Genomic DNA, 25,174 nt, shown 5'->3' with positions numbered 1-25,174 from the left:
TACCAGCTGCTTTCTACCCTCCTGACTGTCGTGCTCATGCATGCTGGCTGTTAAATATTTTGAACGTTGCCCATGGAGACGGGTCTCTCAAGAAAGATAGCGTCAACCAATCACTGCGTTCTCTTCTTCAAACATGGGCAGGCTACCAGGTGTGGGCTCACTACTAAAGCAGATTCCTAATCAGGGTGGATCTGAATCACATGGACTTCACTTTAACTCAGTATCGTAGAGATTCAAAGAAGTTTACGGTTGCCAGGATGCTTAGAGATCATCCAGTGTACACATGCTCCCTTCAAGAGGAAACTGAGGCCAAGAGCAAAGAAAGACTTGCCCAAATCTAGAACCAAAACCAGGGTCCTTCTTCAGAGTTGGGGGAAGAGGGCAATCTTCTAGTTAGATCATTGCTTTCTCCCCACTCCCTTTCATTCGGGGAGGTCAGGAGCATATTGGGAAGGCTGATGTGAGCAGAATCTCACCTCACTTCTTGCTGCACCCCCAAAATGGCTAAATTGGAGAGCCGTTCCGTCTCCAATCTTTGTACCAGCAAAATGCATATCTTCACTCACTCACTCACACTTCAAATCCTTTCCTAAAAGCCCCCTCTGAGAGGGGAATACTATCAGCTATATGAAGAGAGCTCTGTGCCTGGCACATAGAAGGACAAAGCTTGGGAGGGAAATACTACTGTTTGACTGCAGTATGATTTTGTTTTTTGTTCTTTTTACAAGATAGTTTACCACTGTGCTGTTCCACTAAGAGTGGTGGGTGCAAGATCAGGAGACTGGAGTGTGAGCCCAACTCTGGGAGAGCTGAGGTGAGCAGGGCCCAGCACACTGATCGGTACACACAGGGGCTCGGAGAGTGGGGCTGGTGTGTGTGCAAATGCATTTAGGCCACAAGTCAGGAGGGACATTTGGGAGTTGGAGCACATTATGAGAGGACGGCCAGTTGGGAGAAAATCAAGCCGTGACTGATTTGTGGATGGGTGTCAAGAACATACGTGGTGCCACAGATACCCTAGTTTTCCTTAAGCAGCGGTCCTCAGACACTGTCCACCGTGATATGAAGGACGGCTGATGGTCCACAGATGAGCCCCATTTCCACGGGTATGTCCCAGGTGAGACAGGATTTCCTGTGGCTACTAGTGTGTGTCCATTCAGTGAAAGTACATCTACTGTAGCCCAGTTGAGTGAGGGCACAGCCTAAGTGTCGGCAAATGTCCATCTGTGATTACCCATAATAAGTAATCAAATTCTTTGTGACACGCCAGCATGTCACAGTTAACCCCACACCAGGCTTACGCCCTGACTTGGAGTAATGATGTCTCCAGCAACATGACCTTGGGCAAATCTCAACGTTTCTCCATTTCTCTGGCTGTAAAATGTGAATAATAACAGTCACTCTCTCAGAATTGTTGAGAAAAGTAAATTAGTGCAGAAGAGTGCTTAGCACAGTGCCTGATACAGTGAGCACATAAACTATTATTAACTATGGTTGCTGTTCTATAATCAGATAAAATACCTTATACCAGGAGGTTGGTTACCCAAATATGTATGTTGGACAGGGGATGTGTTATCCCAATATATCTTAAACTTCAAAAAAGGAACACATGCAAATATAAAATGAATTAAGCATGGAAAGCAAGTGTTTTCCCAATGATCCCCACAAGGAAGACCTGAGAGATTTTTGTCACCATAAAGGATTTTGATGGCAGTGAGGTGCTGGGGCACATTCTGACTTCCGAAAGGCTCAGTATTGTGATGGGAGAAACCCATGAGCTTGTAACTGAGGGAAAAAGGGCTTGCAAACTCACATCTCATTTTGAATATATCTGATAGAGGCCACTGATTCAAAGTAGGGTTTTTCACATTTTTTTCTTTTTCTTTTTTTGTATCTACATGAGATAATGGATGTTCACTAAACTGGTAATCATTTCATGAGGTATGTAAGTCAAGTCTTTATGCTGTACACCTTAAACTTCTACAGTGCTGTATGCCAATTATATCTCAATAAAACGGGGGGCAGGGAAAGTAGGGTTTTCAATGTCAGCACAAGAGGTATTTGGGGCTGGATGATTCCTTGTCACGTGGCTTGTTCTATGCATTCTTGGCTGCTTAGCAGCATCTCTGTCCTCTGTCTAATGGATGCCGGTAGCACCACCCCCTCCTAAGTTGTGACAGCCAAAATGTCTCCAAATATCACCAGATATCCCTGGTAGGGGTGCAAAATCGCCCCTGATTGAGAAGCATTTCAGTGTTAAAACTGAAGCCCATATCATTCTAATAGGGGAGTGAAGATGTTTTTAATGTATTTTTAAAATATTACTTAGGTGGCATGTTAAAATATAGTTTCATTTATCTTTATTGAAAGCAGCTGACTTAAAAAACAACGTGTAGGGCCTCCCTGGTGGCGCAGTGGTTAAGAGTCCGCCTGCCGATGCAGGGGATACGGGTTCGTGCCCCGGTCTGGGAGGATCCCATATGCCGCAGAGCGGCTGGGCCCGTGAGCCATGGCCGCTGAGCCTGCGCATCCGGAGCCTGTGCTCCGCAACGGGAGAGGCCACAACAGTGAGAGGCCCGCGTACCCCCCCAAAAAAAAAAAAAAAAAAAAAAAAAAAAACAACGTGTAAGGCCTTTTCTAACAATTCTTAGCTTATTGGATTTTTAAAGTAAATACTGAGAGTATCAGCCTCATTAGGAGTTTATTTTCATTCTATCAAATGGTGCGTTTAGTGAACTATAACGTGACTTTCAATTAAAACCAAAGACAGTTGTATATTTTTTAAACTCATGATTATTTATCATTTTAACTTGTTTTCAAAAACAGCATACGAACTCACATGATATACAAGAATTAACTCAAAATAAATCAAAGACCTAAATGTAAGAGCTAAAACTATAAAACTTTTGGAAGAAAACATAGGCATAAATCTCTGTGACCTGGATTAAGCAATGGTTTCTTAGATATGATACTAAAACAATAAGCAACAAAAGAAAAAAATAAATAAATTGGACTTCATCAAACTTGAAAATGTTTGTGCTTCAAAGGAAATTGTGAAGTAAAGAGACAACCCACAGTTTGGGAGAAAGTTTTTGCAAATCATATATCTGAGAAGGATTGAGTATGCAGAATACTTAAAGATCTCCTAAACTCAAAATATAAGACAATGGGGCTTCCCTGGTGGCGCAGTGGTTGAGAGTCTGCCTGCCGATGCAGGGGACACGGGTTCGTGCCCTGGTCCGGGAAGATCCCACATGCCGCGGAGCGGCTGGGCCCGTGAGCTATGGCCGCTGAGCCTGCGCGTCCGGAGCCTGTGCTCCGCAACGGGAGAGGCCACAACAGTGAGAGGCCCGCATACCACACACACACACACAAATATCTATATAATATATATATATATATATATAATATAGATATATATACATTATATATATATAAGACAAATAACAGAATATAAAAATGGGCAATGGATCTGAATGGACATTTCTGAATAGACATAACAGAATATAAAAATGGGCAATGGATCTGAATAGACATAGAAGATATAAAAATGGCCAGTAAGCACATGAAAAGCTGCTCAACATCATTAACCATCAAGGAAACACAAATCAAACTCAGGGTGAGATACTGCTTCACACCCATTAGGATGGCTCTAATAAAAAAGACGAGTAAAAACAAGTGTTGGTGAGAATGTGGAGACATTGAAACACTCATACACTGCTGATGGGAATGTAAAATGGTGCAGCCCCTTTGGAAAATAGTCTGGCAGTTTCTCAAAAGATTAAAAGAGTTATCATATGAGACAGCAATTCCACTCCTAGGTATATACCCAAGAGAAAGAAAAGAATATGTTCACACAAAAACTTATACATGAACGTTCATAGTCATAATAGCCCAAACGTGGAAAAAACTCAAATGTCTATCAAGTGACAAATGGATAAATAAAGTGTGGTATAGCCATACAACAGAATATTATTTGGCAACAAAAAGAAATGAAGTACTGGTGTGTGCTACATCATAGATGAAACCTTGAAAACATCATGCTAAGTGAAAGAAGCCAGTCACAAAGGACTACATAGTGTCTGATTCCATTTATATATGTCCAGAGAACAGTCAGATCTGTAGAGACAGAAAGTAGATTAATGGTTGCCTACAGCTGAGGAGGAAGGTGAGAAATGTGGAGTAACAGCTAATGGGAACAGGTTTCTTTTTGAGGTGATGAAAATATTCTAAAATTGACTATGGTGATTGTCGTATAACTCTGTGAATATACTAAGAAACACTGAATTATATACTTTAAATGCGTGAATTTTAAGAATTTTACATCTCAAAAAAGGCATTATTAAAAATGGACTATGGGGCTTCCCTGGTGACGCAGTGGTTGGGAGTCAGCCTGCCAATGCAGGGGACACGGGTTCAAACCCTGGTCCAGGAGGATCCCACATGCCGCGGAGCAATTGAGCCCATGTGCCACAACTACTGAGCCTGCGCTCTAGAGCCTGCGAGCCACAACTACTGAGCCCACATGCTGCAACTGCTGAGGCTCGTGCGCCTAGAGCCCGTGCTCTGCAACAAGAGAGGCCACCTCAATGAGAAGCCCGTGCACCACCATGAAGAGTGGCCCCTGCTTGCTGCAACTAGAGAAAGCCCACAAGCAGCAACGAAGACCCAACGCAGCCAAAAATAAATAAATTAAAAATAAATAAATTTTTTAAAAATGGACTATGTTAGTGAGGGGAAAATTACAAAAATGGCCAATGCAATAAATTAAATGCCCATGGAATGCTGAGAACACAGGCTCTTCATGTGTCAGTGGCCAAAAATGATGCTGAGATTGGGCAGGCTAGAGCTGGCCAGATTTAATATGGTGTCTTGTTTTACAGAGTAAGGTGCCATATTATGTAAACTCATCATGGAGCAGTTAAATGTATAAGAAAATGCTGCCTTGGATGACTATTAGAACCTAAAACTGACTCGCAGACCCAGCCTACCCAATTGGTGAGGAAAGAGTTCCCACAACCATTTTGTTGTCACCTTCGACCAGGACATGTATGTGTAGAAATGTATCTTTCATTCCTTCATTTCTTATTCGTTCAACAAACATCCATGGAGTGACTATTATGTGTCCAGGCAGTGTGCTAAGACCAGGACCCCACTAAGGGCTCTCTAATTTGGAATAACTGAGGAGACAGAAGGTAAATGGGGGAAGCAGAGTAAAATGAGAGAAAAGTCTCAATTATAACACGTGTGGAAAACAATGTATTGTTTTAGTTTTTAAGGTTAATCAAGATCCTACAGTGGGGTCCACTTTACTGAATAGCAAAGAATAGTCGATAACTAGCCTCTACATTCCTGTAAAGGTCGTATACGTCCACGATGTCTGCTGGTAATTAAACGATCTAAACTTTAAGGCACTTAAGTTTCATTCTCCTAATCTTAATGTCTGCACAGGGTAAATCTGCTGGGCACGTGCTTTCTTTAGATTTAGTTCAAAGCATCAGTCTGCTCCTCCAAGACAGATATCGCTTCTGCATAAGGGGAATCTGTATTTACACACACACATCACATGTACATCTTCACTTCAAAGACCGGTGGGTTATGGGTGAGATTTGCTTTAGGAGACAGTTTTGGTACAAATATATATGACTTGGAGCATGCCTTCAGGTCCTTACTTACAACTGGAAATTTACTTGTGTGAGGAGGGCAGTGACTAATGCCTGGGCGATCTCCTTATTATCGCCTGACAGGAAAGTTAGTGTTAGTTTTAAGGAGGAAGAATTTCTAGACACTCTCTGATCTTAGGCTAAATATAAAATTAGAGCTGTTGTACGCTTGGGAGTGGGGAGGACTGTGGCACATTGGAGCTTTCAGTGCCTCCACACTACTCGGCTCCAGCTCATGACTGCCATGTAAGAACGTGGGTGGTGTTTTCAGATCTGCTCAACTTTATGTGGAGGCTCTTGATTTTTAAATATTGACACATGATCCAAATAGTTTAAGAACAATGTTCAGACCAAATAAAACACAGATGCCGGCCAGTCTCAGCCCAAGGGCTGCCATTTTGCCACCTCTGACCTGAGGCTCCTATCAGGCTAAAAGTCCAGGTGGAGAAAGTCAAGATACTCATTCATTTATTCCACACATGATTACTGAATGTCTTGCTCCTTTCAGGCTCTGGGCCAGAGGAAGAAAGAGGTGTATACATGGGTTTTTAATTTAGAGGTTTAAAAAAAATTAAAAATGAATCAAAGGGCTTCCCTGGTGGCGCAGTGGTTGAGAATCTGCCTGCTAATGCAGGGGACACGGGTTCGAGCCCTGGTCTGGGAAGAGCCCATATGCCACGGAGCAACTGGGCCCGTGAGCCACAACTACTGAGCCTGCGCGTCTGGAGCCTGTGCTCCGCAACAAGAGAGGCCACGATAGTGAGAGGCCCGCGCACCGTGATGAAGAGTGGTCCCCGCTTGCCACAACTAGAGGAAGCCCTCGCACAGAAATGAAGACGCAACACAGCAAAAATAAATTAATTAATTAATAAAAAACTCCTACCCCCAACATCTTAAAAAAAAAAAAATGAATCAAAACTTTAATATGTTCTTGGAAATAATCACAGAGGGAAAAACTAGGCAATCTCTTCCTGTAGTTCCCTACTTGTGGTTTTTTAAATGGTGACTTCCGTTTACTGTTGTAAAATTAAAACTCGGACGTACAGCCTGACAGGTTAACATCTTAGTCTAATTTTCTCACCCAAGCTCTGGAGTCCAGCTGCCCACAGGACAATGAAAACTGACAAACCCTCAACTGCGTTGTTAGGAGCTCTAACGCCCTGCAAACAGGTGAAGTAAAGGCCAAATATTAAGCATCTACACAATTATCACTATAATTATCTAATTATAGATAGCTGGGGCTGTGAGAGACTCCATCCTGGCTAGAACTACTGCGGGCTGGGTTAGAAGTGCACCCACAAGCAACACATACACACACATACACATACAATGTATTAAAAGGATCTTAGACTCCTGGCAGCTCAGAGCTGCAAAGCCCTGAGACAGCCTCCGGGCCAATTCTTTCATTTTCAGTTGGGGAAACTGAGGCAAGGGAAACTGAGGTCACTTGCCCAAAGTCACACAGCTTGTTAGCCACACAGCCAGGAAGCCTAAGCTGATATATAGGTGACACTGCACATAATTAGCTTCTCAAGGATCAGTATGAGTGTCTTCAGACTGGTGGCTTAGCACATATACAATGTCCTTCACCCTGGTTCTTCACAGTGACAAAAAACAAGGAATTTTATCACTTTTCCCCCATAAATCAGCTACATCTAAGAACAAGGGAATGTACAATGTGTCCCCCCCCTAGGGCTGGGCTCCAGGAGTCCTGGGTTTCTGTTCTGTGACTGAACCATACACAGCCCCCTAGAAGAGGGTGGACCGTGCTCTTCATCGGGTATTGGCAGCGAGGGCCGGGGAGGGCAAGGGCCTTGCCTGAGGTCACACGTGGACCGAGAGCCCGGGCTCCTGAATTCCAAGCCCCAGAAAGCTTTCCATCCCACCCGGCTGCCTTCCTCTAAGAACCGATCCTGGAAACCAGATGTGGCCCCGTGTAAGAACCAGGTTCCCTCTCCGGAGTACACCTCTTTATCACACTGGTCTCCGTTTACAGGTGGAGAAACTGAGGCACGGAGGCATGGAGTTACTGTCCTGGGTAAGAGTGAAACCCAGGAGGTAGATTTCTCAGAATTCCCACTGAGAAGTTTCGGAGGTAAATTTCTCTCTCTCTCCTGCTTCAAACGACCTCAGCCTGCCCAGACGCCCGTCCACCACAGCAGCAGTCCGAACACGAACAGGCCAGTCAGCCATCCAGTTACCTTTTACACGGCATTTGACCCAAATGCTTTTTTTCAAGTGGCCTTGAGGACTTTTATTTTCCAATTATCTGCCAGGTCTGATTCCCCTTGTGTAAAGCGTGGCCCTCCAGTGCCTCGGGGCCCATCAGGAGACAGAGCGCCCGGCCTCTGCCCCGTTCACCAGCAGCTTCCAGATCCCACTAGAGGTCACTCAGTGGGGCTTCAGCAGAGCTTTCTTGTCACGCGCGGCAAAACCTAGCCTGAGAGCACAGCACTCGTGCCTCGGTCACAGACGGGACAAGCGGGTCCAGACCTCTAATATGCCCCCTCTCTCCATACATTCCCCACCCATCCACCCGCCCAACGCACTCTGGACCGCCTCCTCTCTTCTGGTTCTCTCCAGAAAGAGCCAGGCCTTTGGCTCAGCCACCACGACCCTGCTGCACCACTGGTGAAGCCCAGGAGCTAGCTCATCCCCCGGACAGCTTTACAGGGCATTCATGCTGACATCCAAAGGCACCCCTGTAGCCCAAGCCCAGTAGTTGTTTGTGGTGGAACCTATGGCTCACAACAGCACCCTTTGTGTCTCTCTGCTGTTCATGGCACAAGGTGAGGCCAAACCTTCCCTTCCCAGCGTTCTCCTAATCCTCCTTTTCTGCCTCATGTACAAGGAAAATGTTCCACGTTCCCCGCTGTGCGGGGCACCCTGAGACAACGAATGAGTGATTGCGCTCCACAGGGGCCCAAGAGAGGGAGACACACCCAAGTGTGAGCAGCTTACTCTACCCGGGCTTCCTGGAGGCGGTGGCTCCTGAGCTGAGTGAGCCCCAGGGCACCAGGCAGGACAGCCGGGGTAAGAGAAGAGAGGAGAGGGATGTAACCGGGGATAGCACCGGGGAGACAGAGGCTTGGCAGGATGAGGGGGTGTGGCTCGCCAGGGGAAAGAGTCTGAGGCTGTAGGGTTTGGAAACGTCTCCACCCGTTAGGAGCCGGCCTAGTTCAAGCTGTGCTGTCTCTTGCTGGGACCATCAGAGTAGCCTCAGGCTGGCCTCCCTGCCTCGGGCCTCTCCAACTGTACTCCCTTCCCTTCTATCAGCCAGACGGACTGCACCAACTGGCGCATCTGACCGGGCCACTCCCCAACACACTCACAAATGCTCAGCACCTCTACTAACGCACAGAATCATGACTAAATTCATCAGCCAGACACGGAGAGCTTTTCGTGATTTGACCTCACCCTACTCCAGCCTCCCGATCTTCTCATCTTTAAGTATTCCATGTTCCAGCCACTCCAGGCTGCTCCGCATTCTGCAGCCGTGCCCCACACCCTCACCCTGCCAGGGCATTGCTCAGGCTGTGCCCTCTGCCTGGAATTCCATCCCTCCTCCCCTCCCTGCATTCATCCTTCAAAGCCCTTCCCTTGGGCACCCTGTCCAGCCTTTGCTGTGCTCCCCGCACTGATCTGGGGATTCTCTTTCCAAACACCCTGAGGCATCTTGCCAATTCTTATATAATGTTCCTTCTAATTTGTCTTGGAGCACATTTATGCGGCATCCCTCTCCCCAAGGAGACTGAATGCCCCTCAAAGGCCAGCTGGGATGTATCCTAGTCGTCTCTGAATCTCCAGCACCAAGCAGTGAGTGCTAATGTGTTCTGAATTGTCCAGAATCACACAGCACTGATGCTCCAGCAGGAAAAAGGTGGTATTTCTTGGACACCCTTCAAGTCAGCATCACACCTGCTGCCCTGAGCTGTTTGCTGGGCACCCAGCTACTGCCCCAAGCAGGTCTGGGGAAGGGGATGTATTATGAAGGGTGCTAGAGTGCGGGTGCCCACCATGGGACCAGAGTTTCCTGATGGAGATTTTGGAAAATGCCAAGCTAGAGAGTAAGACCTTTGTAATGTTTCCTTTGGGGATCTGGATTTAAATTCCTAGCAACTCCTCTCACTCCTCCTCAGAACTTCTGGCAGAGCAGAACATCAGGCCATCAGACTGGCAAACCCATAGTGACAGACTTCAAATTGTCACCAGTATCATATCTCCCCTTCTCCAGTAATAAAAGCACTCCACCCTTAGCTGAGCGCATGGCCACTTAGATTAAGGACTACTTTTCCCAGGCTCCCTTGCAGCTAGGTTGGGTCATGGTATGAGAACTGTCCAGTGGCAACTTCCAGTAACTTTCCTTAAAAGGTACTTGAAAAATGGCCTTTCTCCTTTTCTCCACCCCCACCCCTTTTCTTCTATTCTAATGCCTGGAATGCAGCTATCCTGGCCACCACCTTGGATCATGAGGATGGGGGCTACACCTTAGTGATGGCAAGGACGTGAGCTGAATGGAACCTGGGACTCTGGGACGTTTGGGGAGCTAAGCTCCCTACCTGCCCTAGACTGCCCACCTCTGGACTTTTATGAGATGAATAAACCACTGCTTACATCATGTTATTTTGAATCTCTATTACTCACAGCTAAACTGCATTCTAACTGACAGCCTGGGTTCTCATCCCAGGGCTTTGAGGACACAAACAGGGCACTGGTGCTCTCTGACTTTGAATTCCCTTTCTGTAAAATGGTCAAGATCTCCTTTAGCTTGAAGCCTCAGAATAAAGCCTTGAACTCTATATTAGAAACAGACTATGACAATCAGTTTTATCACCATAGGGCATAATTGTTCACTTCCATTCAACTGAACAGACACTGCATTATGGGGAGACTCTGTCAGGGCAGCTGCATCTGGTTGTGCAAGTTGTGCACTGGCACAACTCCAAGGGCATTATATGTTCTCTGGTTTATGTGAACAGTGGTTGCTGGAGTTGTGCAGTGCAAAACTTGCACAACTGTACCTGGCTGCCCTATAACTGTGGTGCTACAATGTGGCTCTAAATTGCAAGAACCCTAGATTCTAGTGGGCAAATCATATATTCAGGTTCAACAAACATTTATTAAACACCTATTATGTGCCAGGCACTGGGCTAGGTACTTTTCATCTATCTATCTATCTATCTAAAAATCTGTCATGTGAACAGAGTCAGAATTGGAAACTGGGAGACCTATAGTCCAATCAACTGCCAAAACTTGGTTTTGTCTGTATATTTGAATGAGCTGCCAACATTTTCAAATAGGAAACTTGCACATAAAAATTCAGATTTCCAGGCTCTTTCTCTTTTTAAAAATTTTTTAAAATAAATTATTTTATCTATTTATTTTTGGCTGCATTGGGTCTTCGTTGCTGTGCACGGGCTTCCTCTAGTTGCGGTGAGCAGGGGCTACTCTTCGCTGCGGTGTGAGGGCTTCTCATTGTGGTGGCTTCTCTTGTTGCGGAACACAGGATCTAGGTGCACGGGCTTCAGTAGTTGTGGTACGAGGCTCAGTAGTTGTGGTTCATGGGCTCTAGAGCGCAGGCTCAATAGTTGTGGCACACGGGCTTAGTTGCTCTGCGGCACGTGGGATCTTCCCGGGCCAGGGCTCGAACCCAAGTCCCCTGAGTTGGCAGGTGGATTCTCAACCACTGTGTCACTAGGGAAGCCCTCCAGCCTCTCTTGAAAAATTAGATGACGTGGCAATATTGGACAACAAATGGCGGAGTGGAACAGCAAGTGCCCTTTAGTCAAACACAAACTCTCCCATTTGCCTCAGTCCCCACCACTCCCTCCTGTCTCTGACACAGAGGCCAAGAAACGGTTAACATTTATCACTGGCTCTGCTGTTGCTTTTCTTCTTGGAAGGTACAAGTGGTAAGTGAAAAATTTCTTTCTTATGTCCACATCTCTTTCAAGAGTGGAAAAGTAGGGCCGCCCTGGTGGCGCAGTGGTTGAGAATCCACCTGCCGATGCAGGGGATACAGGTTCGTGCCCCGGTCCGGGAAGATCCCGCATGCCGCGGAGCAGCTGGGCCCGTGGGCCATGGCCGCTGAACCTGCGCGTCCGGAGCCTGTGCTCCGCAACGGGAGAGGCCACAACAGCGAGAGGCCTGCATACCGCAAAAAAAAGAAAAAAAGAAAAAAGAAAAAAAAAAAGAGTGGAAAAGTAAAAGATGACCCAAGATGGCCACGTGCCTCACGAAAATTGGCCCATCTTCCTCCCTTCGTTATATTACCTACCTGATGTTGTGGGTGCTGGTTTGCTGCCTCTCAGGTAGAAGGTGTGGCAGTGGGAGAGATGGGGAAGACTGTGGGGCGGGTGGGAAGACAGGGTTAAAACTTTATCTATGGTAATTTTTTTTTTTCTTTTTAAGGGTGATCTGAATCAAGTAAGGCAACATTTTTACATTTGTTAAGTTTGGATAGTGGAAACATAGGTGTATTCTGTACTCTATTGTATGTTTAACATACTTCCTATTAAAAATGTCAAAGTCAAAAAGGAAACCGCTCAGTGTCTTTAGTGGGGCAGGTGCTCTGCTGGGGGCTTGGAGGGGGAGGGTCAGGAAGGCTTCCCAAGGGAGGGGTGGGGAGGTTGGGCCTTGAGAAATGGGATGATTCTGACTTGAGAATGAAGGGCTCCAGACCCAAGAGGTCCCCCAGCAGCAGAGGCAGGGAGGAGAGGATGGCAGGGCAGGGAGGAGGGCATTCTGGGGAGGCTGGAGGCCGGTCTTGGGGAAGGCAGTGGGGTGGAGAGGTGGTCACGGGGCCAGAAGACCCCGCGGGATGGGGATACACTGACATCTGGCCTCACTCGCCCTCACCCCACCAGGCCCATCCTTGGCTCTGTGCACGGCCGGCAGTGTTTCTAAGGATGTGTGCCTATTTTTAGAGCAGAGATTTATTTCTTTCCATTTCAACTGTTTACTTCTGTCCCGGGCTTGTGAATCTGCTGGTTTGTGCTACAAGGGAGAACCACAGCCCTGTGGACCAAACATGGCTGCTTCCTGCACAGCCAAGAGCAACCTCTGGTTTATAGGATACCATTTGGGCCATGAATATGGAGGATTTTATGATTTTGTGGAGTCTGGTGGGAAGCCATGCAGTGTGACAGGAAGTCCCAGGATTTTGTCCTGGTGCTGTGGCTTACTTGCTGTGTGACCTTGAACAAGTCCCTTCCCTTCTCTGGGTTTCAGGGTTTTTGTTGTTGTTGTTGTTGTTGTATTGATTTTTCATCACTAAAGTGGGGATAGTACTGCTTACCTCAAAGGGTTGGTATGAGGATTTGATGATATACGTAAAGCACTGGGTGAATGACATGTGTGTAGGAGGGACCCTGTAAATCAGGGATTCTTTATCTGCGCCGTGTTTGTATATACAGGGATAGAGGTGGGGCTTAGATCATGTCTAAGTGTTCCTCTAACTCTGAGATTCTACAGTCCTAGGTTTTCTCCCCCATCATTTCTCCCTGCAGTTCATGGTCCCTTGGTCTCAGAACTTTTGACACATTTTGGGCTGAGGGAGACAGGTCTACCTGAATTCAGTCTATCACCTACCAGCTATGTGATTCTGGGCATCCATTTCCTTTTCTTAAAATGATTTCAACCCCAACCTATGAGGATCAGTCTCATAGGATCCTCATGGAGGTTTTTTGAGATGATGCCCATAAAACAGCATAGCACCTGGCATGTAAGATGACCTCAACAGAGAAATAACTGTAGTTTTAAAATTATTATTATTATTATTTCAGGCCTTGCAGGGGCCTGTTGTTTTCCATTGTTGTTTCTATAGTTGTAATGTGTCACAGACTCCCAATAGCAGACTTCAAAATCAACTTGTAAAACCCAGTTTCTTTGTAAGTTTGGGGTTATCTCTACCATCTTCTCTTGTGTAAATATTCTGACCCTTTTACTGAGACACTAAAAAAGATTACTCCTTTTCCTCAAAGCCTCATTAACAAGTAACATTTATAGTGAAATTCTTTGTGCTGATGGTTTCTTTCTTTTTTTAAGATTTATATTTATGGTGAAAATAACATAACAACTTCAAGAGAAACTGAATTAGAAAAAAGTAATTAGCTGGTAATTCCCCAGCTTTGTTCTCCAAGTTGCCTTCCAGGCCCTCCCACGCACACTCACAGGAGGTGGTAGTTAACAGCCCAGGCTACTGGGTCTGACTCTCTGGGCTGGAATCCCAGCTCCTGGGCAGGCTACTTCATACCTCTAAGCCTCAGTTTCCCCATCTTTAAAATGGAGCTGATAACCAAACCACTCAGAGGACTAAAGAAGATAATCCATGCAGGGCTTTGTCCCAGTAAATGTCAACTATCTATTGATGCTATAAGAGCTCACACACTGTACCCTGCCCAAGTCACAGTGTAACTTGTCATTCTCAAACATCACTGTACATTGCCCGTTTTCCCTGTTGCCTGGTACAAAGGCAATCTGAACCGAGGAGCTGGCTCAGCTTCAGAGCAGCATCCACTTAACTCCAGAGAGACAAGAAAGGGCAGATCCCCTTGGGGAATCAGTCAACAGCAGATACTTTTAGCACATGGAGCATTCCTCTCCCGTGGGAGTCCAAGTGCAACAATCTCATGATAAGCTTGAGTTTTTCCAGGACGCAGACTAAAAGAGAGAAAGTTTTGGGGACTTTTTTTTTTTTTTTTTTTTTACCGTGCCCAAGTTTGGAATCCTCTGCTGCAAACAAAGCAGCTTTCCAACTCTGTGTACTCTACTGTGTCACATGACACTGAGGCTTAACAACTGCATCACTGAAAACATAACCCCCTGAAACATTACCTGTTAGCTGAATTCAGGTCATAAGATTGCCAGGAACTGCTCATAAAATCAGAGACAGAGCTGGAGGAGGTGTCAGAGGGCATCTAGGCCCACTGTGTCCATTTTGCAGATAGCGAAACTGAGATCCAAAGAGGGAAAGTTGGGAGCAGAGCCAAGATTGAATAAGGACCTCAGCATCTCAGACTGTTTCTAGGAAGAAAAGGGGATAATTTTTCATACAGCACCTTCCCCAACTACAAAACCAGAGCACATCCGTGGCTCAAACTATCTTCCTGAAGACTCCAGTGAAGCCTTGTAGCGGTGTGGCTAAGATGTGAACTTTTAGAGCCGTGTCATGGCTCTGCCACTGCCTCATTTCAGTTTCCTGGACAAGTTACTTCGCCTCTCAGTTTTCTCATCCGTAAAATGGGCATGATAACAGTGCCTGCACCATAGGATTAGGATGACGGTTGAATGAATATTTTCAAAGTGCCTAGAACAGTGTCTGCACATAAAAAGTGCCATATAAGCGCTTGTTAAACCAGAATTAAAACAGGAGGAGTATAGAGTATAAGAGAGAGGGCAGCGGGCCTGGGCTGGTTCTGCTTGGGCCTGTGACCACAGCAAGTTCCTTCCCCTCTCTGGGCTCAGTTTCTGCCCTGTAAGTTGAACGGTTGGACACCTGCTGGTCTCTGCATCCCCTCCTGGCCAGAGGCTCGGAGGCCTCTCCTGGTCTGCATACCTTTGACCCCTCCCTGTGCTGTGATTTCAGAACATGGGCTGAGGGCAGGTGAAACTCGAGCTGGAATGTTTGTGCTCTCAGACAGAATGGAGCCCCACTAGATCTTTTCAAAACTCCCATCCTGACTTGCAAATCAGGTAACAGAGACATCTCAGTGAAGGGCTAATTGTTAGATGGGGACAAAAACCCCGCTGGGCTCCGTTATCTCCTATCCTTGCTCTGATTTCTCTTCTCTCTTTCTTGAACTTAGAGAGAAAGGGGGCTTTGAAAATGTCCATTTGAAGCCACAGTGCTACGAGGATCACAGGTCTCGGATTGCCCAACCCTACTCCGAAATTCAAGTGCACTCGTACCTTCCTCCTGCCAGAGGGGGAGGTGCTACACTTTGGAGCCTGTCTGAAATCTGAGTCTCCACGCCCTGGTGCTGTGATGCCGAGCAAGTCAGTCTGCTCTCTGCACCTCACCGGGTTCTCCAGCCCTCCAGTGTTCACACGCATACCTTCCTGTTAATCACTGGTGAGAAGGGCTCAGGGCAGCTGGCTGTGTGACGGTACAGAGGCCCTGGGAATCTGCTGCTAGGGCCAGACACCCTGATACTAGGGGTGAGGCCATTTGCCAGTTTAGAAGTGAAATGGAGCTCCTAGCTGGGGCTCAAGCAGTCCTTAGGGGCTCCACTCTCGGTTCTGAGAGGGCTCCGCCATCTGCCCCCTTCCCACTCCCAGGTCTGTTGCCTGGCTCTGACCCTTGTCATCACCTACCCAATTTGTAGCCACAGCCTAATCTAAACTCACCCCCATCCAGGGGCTCAGGGCAACTCCAACAGCCCCAAGGCCAGAGGCAGCAGGCTCTGGGGGCTCCTGGGCGTCTGTGCTTCACCCTGAAAACAGCAAAGGTTCTGCAAGATGGCAGAAGGGTTGTGGAGAGGGGCAGGGGCCCCTCCTTATCTTCAGGAAAGATCTCTCTCACTACCATGGGAGCCCTTCCACCTCTCACCCATCTCCCCAGCATCTCCTCCAGTCCATCTGTCCTTAGTCGGCAAGTCCACTGACTCTGCCTTCGGGACTGCCTGGGCCTGCTGAGAAAAGTCCAAACTCTTTGGTCTTCCTTGCACCCCTCTGCCCCCATATCTAGCCCAAACCCCCTTCCAGGCTCAGCGAGCCCTCCACAGGAACCACGCCTAAACTCCCCATCCCCAATTACTTGCTGTACATGAGCCTTTGCTTGTGACCTTCACTCAGCATAGAATTCTTTGTTTTTATTCTTGACTTTGAAAAATCCAGGACCCAGTTCCAGTATCACCTATTCTGTGAAGCCTCCTACCAAAAAGAATTAATCCTCTCCCTGAGCTCCCTGTGTGCTCCCACTTAGGACGTGGTGTATTATGCCCGCTCCCCACTGGACGGAGGGCCTGAAGGGCAGAATCCCCGCTAGGCCCCCCTGTTGCTGGCCGCACAGGGGTCGGCGCATGGCAGGTAACTGAGTCATGTTTACTGAATTGACTAGAAGTAGCTACATCTTCCTTTAGTTCTCACTTTTTAAAACTATCTGCTTTTGCAATTCTATACGACAGTGATCTAGGAGAGAATTAGAACAGAATAACTTTATAGCACTAAAGCTGGAAGCTTGATTGTTTCTTCCCTACATCACTCGTTTTTATGGCAACCCAGGCTAAGGGAAAGCGATGGTGCAGGGGGAGGAGGAACCCAAGGCTCTCCCACCAACGCTGCCTTCTAATCAACCCCAGCAGCCTCACCTCAGGGACCGCCTCCTCCCGGCGGGGTCAGGGTGGGGGGCAGCGGGGGTCGTGAATAACAAGATGAGGACACATTGCTGGAGGGGCTTGTCACTCTGTGTGGCCTAGGACCCAGCACCCCTAAACAAGGATTCTGGGTTATCTAGAAAGAAGACATTTAATCAAACCCAGAGATAAGACCAGGTTATAAGATCATGGAAGCTTAGCTTTGAATGGGACCAACCAACTCCATTATTTCATGGATGGGGACACTGAGGCTTAGGGACGGACAGCAACTGGCGCAAGGTCACATGAATGTAAGAGACAGGGCCAGGGTTGCACCTGGGACACCTAACCTCTAGTCCTGAGTATTCCCTGCTAACCTACATTCCCTCTACACTAGCTGCAATTACTTGAGGGTTAGTGAAATGGTAAAGTAGTGTTTTCCTGTATGGATCACTGTTAAACTAGGGTTGAGCAGTGACAGGTTTTTTTTAAAAAGGCATGAAATATCCCATTTTTAATTTAAAAATATATCAAATGGGAAGTTCACTTAATTCAGTAACATTCATTCTCTCCCTTCTCTGAGCTGGGCATTGGCCGGGGTCCCTGAAATAGCCACCTCCCTCAGCTCTGCTGACAGCTCCATGGTGACTGGCCAAACCACAGACAAACCACTGCCGTAACCTCACTGCAGAGGCAAATTCTGAGTACTAAACACACTTATATGTGCTACCTGACACATATTCCCCACCATCCTGTGGCAGCTGGCTTGACAGAACGGTGGACTTGGTTTTTGCAGACTCAGCTGCAGTACAGCTAGGTGGTAATACCCTTCAGGACTGGGGCAAGGGTCTCTAGGAGCCTGTACACGCTCTGAATCAGAGTCCAATACATGGTGCTTCTTCTCCCACGGCCAGGATTCATGGGTCCAGAAAATGGGAGTAGCACCCCTCACTATTACCAGTGGTACCCCTAGTGACCCACTGGAAAACATTGTGCATCCTGTTCCTGTGACCTGATGCTCTGCTGGCCTCAAGGTCTTAGTTAGTTCCAAAGGGAGGAATGCTTCCACTAGGAGACACAGCAGTGATTCCACTGGATTAGAGGTTAAGACTGCCACTTTGGGATCCTTATGCCACTGAATGAATAGGCAGAGAGGGAGTTTCTGTACCGGCTGGGGTGATTGGTCCTGGTTACCAAGGGTAAATCAGACTGCTGCTCCACAAGGGAGGTAAAGAAGAGTATGTCTGTAATACAGGAGATTCCTTAGGGCTTTCTTAGTATTACCAGGACCTGTGATTAGAGTCAATGGAAAACTATAACAACTCAGTCCAGGCAGGACTACTAATGGTCCAGGCCCTTCGGAACTAGGTTCACTCCGCCAGGCAAAGAACCACACCCAGCTGAGGCTATGGTTGCTGAAGGCAAGGGAAGTACAGAATGGACAGTGGAAGAAGGTAGTTATAAATACCAGCTATGACCACGTGACCAGTTAGAGAAACGAGGACAGTGTTGTCATGAGTATTTCCTCTGTATTTTTTTATGAACATGTTTGTGTATGTGTGAGTCTATGTATGTGTATTAAGTAAATATCTTTGTTTTCTTCCCTCTCTTATTCTCTTAACATGAAACACAAGATGTATTGGTTTTATATGGTGGTATCTAAGTATTGTTAATTTTACATCATAGTAGTAAATTACGGGAGATCAAGGAGAAAAGCAAACATTACTCAAGGACTTTACCTCTTCTTCTGGCAGGTTATACACAGGATAGTTGTATCATGTTAGGCAGAATTATGACCTTGTCATTGTCTTTATTTGGAGATAAGTATGGTTTAAGGAGATGTGTATGGGTGCCAAGTTGACTAGGAGTGGACTTGTGATGGTTAATTTTATGTCTCAACTTGACAGGGCCATGGGGTGCCCAGATGTTTAGACAAACATTATTCTGGGTATGTCTGTGAGGGGGTTTCTAGATGAGATTAACATTTGAATTGGTAGACTGAGTAAAGCAGATTGTCCTCCCTAATGTGGGTGGGCCCCACCCAATCAGTTGAAGGTCTGAATACATGTAGAACAAAAAAGCTGATCCTCCTACCAGCAAAGGGGGAATTTCTTTCTGCCTGATTACTTTGAGCTGGGTAATTGCTTTTGTGTTTTTTTTTTTCTTGCCTTTGGACTTGAACTGAAAGCACTGGCTCTTCCTGGGTCTTGAGCCTGCTAGTTATTCGACTGAAACTATACCATCAGCTTTCCTGGTTCCCAAGCCTTTGGACTCAGGCTAGAACTACACTCCCAGCTGTCCTGGGTCTCCAGCTTGCCAACTGCAGATCTTGGAACTTGTCAACCTCGATAATCATGTGAGCCAATTACTTATAATAAATTTCTTTACATATATATATATATATATATATATATATATATATATAATCTCTTACTTCCTAATGGTTCTGTTTCTCTAGAGAACCCTGACTAATATAACACACACTCATACACACACACCTGCAAAGGCAATGTTACTCCAATGTTATTGTCACAGAGGGAGGGGAAGTGGTACTTCCAGAAGTCGGCCTACCCCTTCCTTAGGTGGTAATGGCTGCTGTCCTTGCAACTGTGACAACGTGTCCCCTTTAGTGCCTACTCACATCAGGGTCCAGCTCATCCAGCTCATTTTCCAGGGTCCTCAGCTCTTCTTCTGTTAGGGCTCCAAGGATTTCATCTTCATCCAGGTCACGGTATTTCTCTAGTTCTCGTCTGTACGACATCGTAGAAGAACTTTCTGTTCCGATCTATGATCTACCAGAAAGAGAAAAATCTTAGAAAGACCCTTCTTGGATTTGCTCTCAGAGCAAATAGATGCTTATCACTCACATGGAGCCCTGGGCATGTTTTATGAATTGTCAGGATCATAATTACTATACTGGAATCCTGTATTCAGTTGGACTAATTCTCTCATAAACCTTGCAAGGTAAAAGTCCTGAGGGCATGCAATCTAACGACTTGTAATTGTTGTAATTGGCATGGCCATTAGTTACAGGTAATAGGTGATTATAAATGGCTTACGAGTGCCTGAAAACTATCTTATTCTTCAAATAGTCCGAAAATTTTCTGTACAACCCTCCACCCTTCACCCCACACCCTGATGGGAAACATGAACGCTGGAAATTCTGCCAAGGCTGATCTTAAAAGCGGGGGAAGTGTCAATGGTTAATTAAGCACCTGCTGCACGCAGGCCCTTCCCCTACAACATCTCATTCAATCCTCACAAGAAGCAGCTGACGGTAACAGCTAACTTTTACTACCATACGCCCGCCAAGCTGTGCGTTAAGTAATTCCCAAGGACATTCTAATTTAACCTCTGAGGTACGCATTTATGCATTTATCCCCGTCTTGCAGATGAGGACACTGAGCTTAGAGAGGCTGAGTGACTCACACAAATCACACTACCAAGAGGGGGCAGGACCACCATTTGAACCCCAGTCTGCTGGCTTTCCAAGCCCACGCGGCTCTAGCCATTGTATCAGGCACCTTTTCACAGAGTCACCTAACTTCATGGCCAGAAGGAGATCGCCTGGTCCAGACCTCTCATTTCACCCCCCAGGGAGCTGGCTCAGAGGGAGGAAGTGGTTGATCGAGGGGGTGGGAGTCCAGGTCTGCCACTTCCCAGCTGCTCTCCTTGCGAGAGAAGGCGACTGCGTATTCTCCGCGGCACAGATGACACCTAACACCTGTGTCTGTATCCCGTCTCTGCTACCTCCATAACCATGACACGTTCACACCTGAGAACTCATTCAATCCTGATGCCACACCCTGTAAATTGTAAGTTTCTTTATCAACAAAGAAACTGAGGGATGACCTAGGGCCAGCGCTCCCCGCTACACCACACTGCCTGTCACCTAACCCAGGAGACACGACCGGGCCCTAAGCCCTTCTGTCCCCCAGCTTGGCTGGAACTGTCGGACAACATGACAAGCCCAGCTCACACATCACCTCCTCTGTGAAGCCTCAGTGTCCCCTCTCTGAGCAAAGTGCATCACGGCCACGGCACTGCACCCACACCTCTGCACGCGGCTCGCACGTCTGCCTCCTGCGGCTTCCTCACGGGCAGGGCCTGGGTTTGCTCCACCCCACTCTCCCGAGGGCCCGACTCACGGGCTGAGCACACAGCAGGAAGTTTTTCACTTTAATGAACCCCATTCCAGTTCTCACCTGCCATTGGGGGTCCAATCAGAGCACCTTGAGGACATTCTGGGCTCTTCTCTTGGAAAGTGGACCGCGTCAGCTTGCTGCAGGAGCTGCTAGCACCTCTGTGTCTACGGCAGTTCCCACCCGTCCTGCAGCCTATGTGAGCTGAGCTCTCAGCCTTTGTTCCTGAGGCCGACAGGCTAAAGGGTGAGGCAGCAGCTCCGAGCTTTTGTAAATGCCGCAGGATGAAATGTGTTATGATGTATAGAGTTGATGCTATGGGTGGAGTTGTGTCCCCTCCAAATTCATATGTTGAAGTTCTAACCCCCTGTACCTCAGTAACCCAGAACCACATTCCAAGTCAGAATGTAACAGTTACTTGGAAAGAGGGCTGTTGCAGATGTAATCAGTTACGTTTAGATGAGGTCACGCCAGAGGAGGGGTCCCTAATCCAACAGGACTGATGTCCTTATAAACAAGGGAAATTTACACATGCACACAGGAAGAACACGTGAACATGTGAAGATGAAGGCAGAGATGGGGTGATGCTTCTGCAAGCCAAGGAACGCCAAAGGTTACCAGCAAACCACCGGGAGCTGGAGTAGAGGCCTGGAACAGACCCTCACAGCCCTTGGAAGGAACCAACCCTACCGATACCTGGATCTTGGACATCCAGCCTCCAGAACTTTGAGACAAAAATCTCTGCTGTTTGGGGCTTCCCTGGTGGCGCAGTGGTTGAGAGTCCGCCTGCTGATGCAGAGGACACGGGTTCATGCCCTGGTCCGGGAAGATCCCACATGCCGCGGAGCGGCTGGGCCCGTGAGCCATGGCCGCTGAGCCTGCGCGTCCGGAGCCTGTGCTCCGCAACGGGAGAGGCCACAACAGTGAGAGGCCCGCGTACCGCAAAAAAAAAAAAAAAAAAATCTCTGCTGTTTAAGACACTCAGTGTGTGGTACTTTGTTACGGCAGCTGTAGCAAACTAATACAATCAGTATTACCTTCCTCACAGCATTTTGTGGTTTTTAGACCCCAATGGAAACAAACACAAACAAAACCTGTGGCTCATCTGTGAAATGACTGATGGAATTTTCCAGAGTAGAGAGAAACAAAACCTAGGAAAAGATAACCAACTTATCAATCAAAAAGCTGGGATTAATTGTCAATTTGAAACAAAGTAATTAAAAATAAACAAAAAACAAAGTTGACTAGGCTACCAGAAAAAGCCTCCATTTCAGAAAGAGAGCAGAGACACGTGTTATTAATATAAGTTTGTGCATGTGTGGGCCTCTTTGTAGGAGAAATCTGAGTGTGTGACAGCTGGCTTGATAAGAAAGGACTTGCTTCCCAAATACAGAAAAGGCCAGTGCCATCCTTTTCACTAAGAATGGCTCAGCTTGGTCTGACGTCTTCCTTTGACCAGACCCCAAGAATGCAATGTTCAGACCATAAATGGCCCCCCGACCCTGGCTTGATTCATTTCTATTTACTTCCAAAGAAAGCACAAGCAGCTGACAATGCTCTGGTATAGATGAAAAAAAACCCTTCCTGATGGCTCTCAGAGAATAACCTAATTTGGATTTTCCTGAGTGGAGCCGGGAGAGGCCCTGTGGTCTCCATCCCAGGGCCAAGAGGGCCCTAGTGAAGGGCTCGGAGGCTTCCAGAATCAACTCACAGACACATCTCCAAATTAGCATCTCTCAGATGGGCTGCAAAACACGTTTCTGGTGCTCAGACAGGTCTTGGGTTGTACCAAGTTGCACAGGGCTCTCTACTCTGCCTGACTTCTCAAAACTCTTGGTCTGCTTTACCCACAAAGGATGTCAGTCACCAAGACAGGGAGGGTACAAGCAGAACTTCCCTGTCCTTTGGACCATGAAACCATGTCTCTGAGAAACTGCTCCTGGAACTGGAATCTCATGGGACGTTTGGAAAACGCAGCCTTAGATTCACCTCTGGGTCATATGTGGGAGCCATTTAGACTCACACAACAAGGGGTTGAGGGACAGAACCAGCTGGGACAGGTTTGGAACCCTAGGAGCTTCCCATGCTTGTTACCTTGGCCGGTTGACTCATTTTTCCTAGATGGTTTGCACTAAAACCCTTAGAAAGAGTCATGGACAGACCCTGGAGAAGGGACGAGCCAGTACAAGGGAACAGGGGAGAGAGGAATCCACGTCAAAGCCACCCGGGAAAAAAGGAGCTGGGAATGAGCAAGAAGAGAGGGGTAGGTGGCAACTATGGGGCCTGCTGGAGGAGGGATGGGGCTGGGTAGCAGGCTACCTCCAGAGATGCCATCATTACATTTCCTGAAGAAGTCTCCATCTTTGCGCACACAGGAAAGTTAATGTTCCGCTTACACACTCCACGGTGCCGATGAATTTAAAACTCCAATTTCAGAGGATTTTAAAGGCCCTTTCTAATGTCAAGTGTCCTGTGAATATTACAGAGTGATGAGGCATCACATTAAATAAGCTGAGAGCAACGGAGAACTCCTAAGGTAAACTATGAAGTTGTCAGCTTCAAGCCACACTCATCTACTTGGCTCCCAGGGACAGTTTCTCTAAGGTGAGATTCTTCTCCTATGGTCAGTGATGTGGAAGAACTGGAGGTGGGGGACAGACAGGGCAGGAGGGAGGTGAAAACACCACGTTAATAGAGCAGCCCACTGCAAGCTCGGCTTTAAAAGATGGCTTGGGGAACTCCCTGGCAGTCCAGTGGTTAGGACTCCATGCTCTCTCTGCCAAGGGCCTGGGTTCAATCCCTGGTCAGAGAACTAAGATCCCAGAAGCTGCACGGCACGGCCAAAAGAAGAAAAAAAAAAAAAAAAAAAAGATGGCTTGGAGGAGATGGTATTTTATAGCTGTTAGTAAAAGGCCCCTGTTTCCTAGTAAAAGAGGTGTCACAGATGGACACAGACCTGAGATTCAGAGGACTTTGGCTGGTGTGCCAGTTGTGGTGGTAACTCCCTGGGTGACCCTCACTGAATCCCTCCCCTCCTCTGGGCCTCTGTTTGCTCATCTGTAAAACAGGCATAAATGGACCCGGAAATTCTGCTTGTAACCTATCCCCCGTGGGTGGTCTTGAAACTGTGCTCAGGGGAGAGCTCAGGCTCTGAGAAAGCTCTTCCAGAGCCCCTGCAGGGGCTTAAACAGGAGAGGCTAAGCAAGAGGGTTCACCCCTCGTACTGTCTGATTTATGGAGGGTTCCACATAAGGTTTCTCTTGAAGAAAGGATTCAGCTGCTAAAATAAAAAGTTGAAAATCACGTCCAGCCTGGGGCTGGGGCGTGGTCAACGCGGGCTCCACGAATATCAGCCACATTATTATGAGGCTGTGGCAGCCACTGCTACTGCTGGGGCCGCTGCCTCTCCGCCCCCCTCCCCTGCCTCCCCATACACTATCATCAGTCTGTAATGTTCGCCAGGTAAGGACATGTGTCTTGTCCTCATGGCCCCAGTGCCTAGTCCTGTGCTTGGTAAAGGTGTTAGGAGGGCATGAGCACATTTGGGCTTTGCTCTAGTGTCCTTGGAACTTGGGGCAAGTCCCTTCTCTTCTCAGGTCCTCTGTTTCCCCTTCTTTAACGTGGAAAAATCTGGGAGGGCTGGGAACCCAAGAGGGGAGGGATGGGCAGGAAGGGGTGATGAGGCTGCCCAAGGCAGAACCGCGCCGCTGCTGCCTGCCTTACAAATTGGGTCCTGAGTAAGAGTTGGTGAGGAAAAGAAAAGGACGGTTCAATAAATTAAAAACGCATTTAAAAACTGAAGTCTTCCCAATCCTGTGCATTTTACACTAATGGCACACCTGGCCTCCCTGCTTCTCAGTGGCAGAAGCCTTAAGCTTCTGCTAAATATGAAAATAATAGAATTTACAAGCTGTGCCAGGAAGTAAAACCAGGCAGGTTGGATAGTAAAAATGAGTGGGTCAAGGGCTGAGGCCATCCATCAGGAAGCTTCAGGAATGAAAGCTCTGAGACAGGGCAGCTCCTGGAGTACCGAATGCACTTTTACATCTTTCACGGGAGGTGGGTGCAGTCACTT

General features: G+C 47.3%; 2 protein-coding genes across 2 annotated transcripts in view; both read right to left on the bottom strand.

Moving 5' to 3' along the window:
- TMOD1 (tropomodulin 1) overlaps positions 1-19,736 on the bottom strand; it is a 60,649-nt gene extending 40,913 nt beyond the window's left edge. The window contains exon 1 of the mRNA XM_060100980.1: positions 19,599-19,736. Coding sequence (XP_059956963.1) covers positions 19,599-19,718 — 120 coding nt within the window. The 5' untranslated portion in view covers positions 19,719-19,736. The remainder of the gene's footprint in view (positions 1-19,598) is intronic.
- Positions 1-24,902, bottom strand: part of NCBP1 (nuclear cap binding protein subunit 1) — a 136,007-nt gene extending 111,105 nt beyond the window's left edge. Inside the window, exon 1 of the mRNA XM_060100975.1 lies at positions 24,899-24,902. The gene's annotated coding sequence lies outside the window, so the exon portion shown is untranslated. The remainder of the gene's footprint in view (positions 1-24,898) is intronic.
- Between the last annotated feature and the right edge of the window lie 272 nt (positions 24,903-25,174).

The sequence above is a fragment of the Mesoplodon densirostris genome, chromosome 6 (genome assembly GCF_025265405.1).
Source record: "Mesoplodon densirostris isolate mMesDen1 chromosome 6, mMesDen1 primary haplotype, whole genome shotgun sequence".
Lineage (NCBI taxonomy): Eukaryota > Metazoa > Chordata > Mammalia > Artiodactyla > Ziphiidae > Mesoplodon > Mesoplodon densirostris.
This window is presented reverse-complemented; position numbering and strand designations above follow the sequence as displayed.